General features: G+C 43.6%; 1 protein-coding gene across 8 annotated transcripts in view; it reads right to left on the bottom strand.

Annotated features, from left to right (window-relative positions):
* PARP9 (poly(ADP-ribose) polymerase family member 9) overlaps positions 1-6,000 on the bottom strand; it is a 30,368-nt gene continuing 24,368 nt past the window's right edge. For all 8 annotated transcript variants that reach the window (XM_067034451.1, XM_067034454.1, XM_067034453.1 and 5 more), the window contains one exon: positions 1-772. In XM_067034451.1, coding sequence (XP_066890552.1) covers positions 402-772 — 371 coding nt within the window. In that variant the 3' untranslated portion in view covers positions 1-401. The remainder of the gene's footprint in view (positions 773-6,000) is intronic.

Genomic DNA, 6,000 nt, shown 5'->3' with positions numbered 1-6,000 from the left:
TTACTTTGACAAAAGTGATTTATTTTGATACATAAAGCCCTTTATAAGATTCTCTGGAAAATCTAAAATCATCTTGCTGTCTTAATATGTTACACTATCATCATTTTATAAAATAAAAGGATTGGATTATATACTGGAAAATCTCTTCATTACATGTAAAACATTTTTGCTATTACCTATGGTAAAGAAGATAAAAAGACAATTTGAAGGAGAGGGAGAGGTCCTAAGAGTGTTTTAGTTGTTATCTACCCATCCCAACCCCAAGAGAGGAAGACAAAGATGAAGGCACTAAGATGATAGTTTATTTGACATATTCAAACCACTCTTTGAGTCACCGATGGTCATTATTTGGTTAGTTCCTTCAAAGTAATGTCATACCTGTTGTTAAAATGATGTGCAGGTTAATCAACAGAGCTGCCACTTGAGAGTTTCCTCCAAGGCTGCTGTGGAGAGAGCATCATTTGTCCTGAGTAATCCTGTACATGATCTTGGATGCAAGTCCACAAATACTGGGGCACAGCCTGTGTGTCACTAAAAACGACAAAGGTTTCAGGGCTGGAAACATTGTCAACCACACTGTCATGGCAATCTACGGCTCCAGGATGCAGTGGTGGGGGAACAATATTTAACTGATGACCCTTGCAGAAGGTGCCTGTGAGTACTTCAGCCTCAAACACATAGATCAGCTTATCTGTGGCAGATGTTTTCTTGATCCGGTGTGCTATGTTTTTGAGGTTCTTGGTGAAGTATATTCCAGCTCCATTATTTGGGTCTGATAAGAGAAAAAAAATTAAAGATTATTATGATCTGACAAATCACATTGCCTATTTGGGTACTAATATGTATTCACTCCCTAGTCCTCCAAATAATCACCACTTCCTGCTCTCAAGTCCCTGTGTCTGTAGCAAAGACACCCAAAGTTGTTCACTTGTGGCAAATTAAAACTAATATCATGAAAATAATGATAGCTTACATCATAATATACCACTAGAGTTTATAGAGGAGTCTATGATTTACAAAGCATTTTTACATTGATTATCTTCAATTAATATGTGATTTGGGTAGGATCTCCACATAGCATGAAAAATCTGAGGTTCAGTGAGAGTATGACTTAAGTCAACTTACCAGCCGAGCAGCTAATAAAGACAGCATAATGTAAGGAAGGTTCTGTTTCTATTAGAACATGGCCTGACTTCTACAAGCTACAAATAAGGGTATGTCTAGAACTCTTGAGAATAGAGCTAGTGAAAAAATCATGTAAGAAAAGCAAAGTGTCTTCCAAATTCATGGACAGCATTACAAGAAAAATATGTCAAAATAAGGGGAATACTGAGCATATGAAGTAACGTTAGTGTGCATGCTGCATTGTTCAGGAGGAGACACTCTGGATTTTGGGGACACAGACATCTGGTTACTAGAGGGATATTCTCTACTGTGGGGCAGGGATAGGTGTGGTAATACCAACCTCAAATAGGAGGCAAAGATGAGACTTGGTTCCTCATCTACTGGCGCCTAGTCTAGGGATTTTTCCCTGTTCCAAAAGCTAATCCAAATAGATGAATCTCTAACTGAGGGATGTCAGTATTGACCAGACAGATGGAAGGAGCATTTGGAGGTTCTAGCAGCTTCCCTGGTGTCCCTGAAATTACACCATGTAATAATTCACCTGCCCCATTAGTTCTGGCTCTTGAGACACACCCCAGTGAGGAACAGAAACCTCTCTAGATCTGCAGCTTGAAGTCACTTTACTGGGTATGAGCAAGTGTCCTGAGCCTGGACACAATGCGGGGCGCTAAAACCCTGCCCGTCTGTTAGAGAGCACGGCTGAATATTAGAGAAAGAAAAGGTGTGTCCAGCTCCCTGAATCTCAGCCACCAGTTGGAGGCTGACCCCATCACATCCCAACTCCTCAGCCTGACTTCAGACCAAGCCCTGAGGCAGTTACTGAGTGAACCCTGTCACAGAAAGACTCCTAAGGCTGGACTGAGCCTAGAACAGTCTGGGCTCTGGTCCATGTTCTCCCCTCCCTACACCCCAGCCCACAGTGGCCTGTAACCTGGGAACTCTACATCCATACACATAGCCAGGTCCTGGTTTGGGGGTGGCATCAGTGGGGCCATGGACACTGAGAATGGCTATCAGGCTTGGGGCCAGTCCCAGAGCAGGTCAGTGGGGCACAGGGAACCACTGAGAAGCAGCATGAAGGCTGGGGCCAACAGAAATAGGCAGTGATCACCCAGAGCATGAGCCTGGCAAAATAGCCCACAGAGAATTTCTACATGCTTTTGATCTAGGTCCATGCTCACCAGGAAGTTTTCTATTCATCAGGCATCCTTAATACTGTGATACAAGGAGGATGTACCCTATTCCAACCACTGGAAATGAATATTCTCCACACTGATATAAATGCTTGCCATCTGTCTTCTCTTCTCTGGAATATTAAGAACTCTCAGGAAGCTGAGGGCCAAACTCTGGTCCTCAAGGTAATAATCCCTGCTTAATGCCCTCTCTACCCCTACTTAGAGGGGGAAAAAAGGGAAAACTTCTTTGAAGCCATATTCTCTCTCCCTCCTTCCCTTCCATTCTTCCCTCTCTCTTTCTTTACATTTTCTTGGGACATAACCAAGCACTGTTTCAGGGTCTAGAGCAGCACTGAACAATAGAAATGTAATGGAAGCCACATATGTAATTTTAGATTTTCTAGTTGCTGCATTAAAAAAGGTAAAATTAATAATATATTTTTAACCTATTATATCTAAAATGTTATCATTTCAACATGTAATCAACATAAAAATTACTGAGATATTTTACATTCTTTTCTTTGGCAGTGGTCTTTAAAATCCAGTATGTATTTGATACTTACAGCACATCTCAATTCAGATTAACCACATTTTAAGTGCTCAATATCCACATGTGGCCAGTGGTTACCATGATGGACTTGAGCTTCAAAAGTGGCTAAGACATGTTCACAAAGAGAACTCCCCACATGTAAACAGATAAAATACAGTACAGTTTTATGTGGCAAGAAAATATTTTGAGATAAAATTCAAAGATTTCTTTTTGGGGAGTTTCTTCTTGCTCCTCGTTCCTCTCTACCCATTGAGTTCTTGCTACTTATCACCTCAGAGGCAAAAAGAATAAAATTTAGAACAAACTCAATTCAATATACATATATATGATATATACATGTATGTATACATAAATGACAAAATTAGTTTTAATCAAGCAGAGAATATAGTCATAAAAGTCTGGCTTTCAGAGTTAGGTTTTCTGAGAGAGAAAAAGTTTTTTTGAACCAAAAGGCTAAAAGCCTGAAGGATTTAGAGCATGGAGTTTATTCCATATATGAGAGAGGAAAAAATACAAAATATTCTAAAGCAGTTTTCTCACTTCAAGATAAAAGTTTTGGGCTTCTGTGGTGGCACAGTGGTTAAGAATCCGCCTGCCAATGCAGGGGACACAGGTTCGAGGCCTGGCCCAGGAAGATCCCACAGGCTGCGGAGCAACCAAGCCTGTGCTCCACAACTACTGAGCCTGTGCTCTAGAGCCGGTGAGCCACAACTACTGAGCCCACGTGTCACAACTACTGCAGCCCGCACGCCTACAGCCCGTGCTCCACAACAAGAGAAGCCACCGCAATGAGAAGCCTGTGCGCCACAAAAAAGAGTAGCCCCTGCTCTGTGCAACTAGAGAAAGCCTGCACGCAGCAATAAAGACCCAACTCAGCCAAAAATAAATAAATAAATACGTTAATTTTAAAAAGAAAGATAAAAGTTTTTCCTTCTACCTGGTGGGAAGAGAAGATCAGAGAGGACACAGCTAGAACTCTTAGGGACTCTGAGAACTTGCTCACTTTACTGCCCCACTCCCTTGAAAGAGCCCTGGGAGCCAAGATGCAGCAGAATAATAGAAATCTCAGAAAAACTGGGGGCACTTCCACAGCAGAAGGGACCATTGCCTGACCCCGCTGAGTGCAGCCCCTGACCCAGCCTGGCACTTGAGTGGAAAGTAGCAATGGCTGGGAAGATGTCCAGAACAGGTGAGGACAGCCCCGCCAAGAGCCCGCATTTCAGCTTGGAGGATGAGCACACTCAAAAGTTTCCTGTGCTGCAGAAGGCGCACAGACCTGGCCTGGAAACGATTTCCCCCGGCATGAAAAACAGAGCAGCCTGTGTAGACTAAGAGCAAAGGGTATTGGAAATTTTAAGTCATCCAAATCCCAGGGTGGTTTACCTACCAGAGGACACTGGGGGCAGAGGACAGATGGGGGGCTGTAAGCTAGACCACCCTCCCCACAATGCCTGCCCACCATCTAGAGCAATCTCAGGGATATTAGGAGAAGAAAGGGCAAAGCCTTGCAGGAACTGAGTTTAAACACCAGATGGGGACTTCCCTGGTGGTCCAGCGGCTAAGACTCCGTGCTCCCAATGCAGGGGACCTGGCTTCAATCCCTGGTCAGGGAACTAGATCCCACATGCCACAACTAAGAGTTCACATGCTGCAACTAAAAGATCCCACATGCCGCAACTAAGACCCGATGCAGCTAAATAAATAAATAAATAAATATTTTTAAAAAACCAACCCAAATGGGGCTTCCCTGGTGGCGCAGTGGTTGAGAATCCGCCTGCGATGCAGGGGACACGGGTTCATGCCCCGGTCCGGGAGGATCCCACATGCCGCAGAGCGGCTGGGCCCATGATACATGGCCACTGAGCCTGTGCGTCCAGAGCCTGTGCTCCGCAATGGGAGAGGCCACAACAGTGAGAGGCCCGCGTATCGCAAAAAAAAAAAAAAAAAAACCAACCCAAATGGACTAAGAAAACTCTGAAAATGACTGAGTTCATCCTGAACTGTCAAGATGGAGTTTTCCATATCTGTGGACATGGGCGCATGAAAGCTCAAGTTCAGTTATAGAACCATAAAGAAAATAAGACCCACACCTGAGATGTGTGGGACTGTAAATTTTTGTACTTGTTAGATTTACAGATGTAACAAAGAAATGAAGGAAGTACAGGAGCACACAGGGAAGCAATTTGCTGGGCCTGCAGGAGCTGCAGAAGGTGTCAAACAGGAGATGCCATTTGAACTATATCTTGAAGAAGGAAGAGGAGTTCGCAGGACCAGAAAGGGTGAGGACGGAAGGCATTCCACATGGAAAGGCACAGAGGCATGAAAGCATACAGCATGTATTTAGGAAGCTCTAAGAAGTTCACAGCTAGTGTGTTGAGGAATATAGTAAGCGATAAGCTGGTGAAATAACATGGGTCCAAGGCCTTAAATGCTCTGCTAAGGAACTTGGATGTTTTACCTTGTAGGCAACTAAAAATGTAGATGTTAAACGGGCATGTAATATTTTAGCATGCTAATTCTGGTAGCAGAGTAAAGGACAGGTCAGATGGTCTTGAGGCAAGGAAAGGACCAGGCAATGGTCTAGGCTTAGGGGAAGATGAACTAAAGCAGTAGGAACAGAGAGGTAAGTCTGGACTGAGAATTTTATTGAGAATCACTAGAACTGCATGACTGCATGACTGCATGACTGCCTCAATATGAGAGTGAGAGAAAGGAAGTTATGGAGGATGATAAAGTTTCCAGCCTAGGAGACCTGGTAGATGGATGGGGGTATTAGCCAGGTTAGGGAGTATGGGGGTGGGGTGGGGGGAGGCCCTTTCTTAAGGAAAAGTATGGCCAAGAAAAGCATTCAGTTTGAGGTGGCTATGGGACATCTAGGTAGAGATGTCCAAAAGACAGAAATATGGGCCTGCAGGTCCAGAGAAACGTAGGGGGTTAGAGTTACAAATTTGCAAGTCATCACCATAGAGGTAGGAGTTGAAGTCATGGGAATAGGTATAATCACGCGGGGGGACATTGTAGAGGAAAAAGAGTGAAGGTTCCTTCAGAACTCCAGAAAATACCAACATTTAAAAAAAGGACAACAGATGGACTCACTAGATTATAAATTATAAGGGCAGGAACTCTGTATTTTGTTTCACCGTTGTATCC

Source organism: Kogia breviceps, chromosome 5, assembly GCF_026419965.1.
Source record: "Kogia breviceps isolate mKogBre1 chromosome 5, mKogBre1 haplotype 1, whole genome shotgun sequence".
NCBI classification, from domain to species: Eukaryota; Metazoa; Chordata; class Mammalia; order Artiodactyla; family Physeteridae; genus Kogia; species Kogia breviceps.
This window is presented reverse-complemented; position numbering and strand designations above follow the sequence as displayed.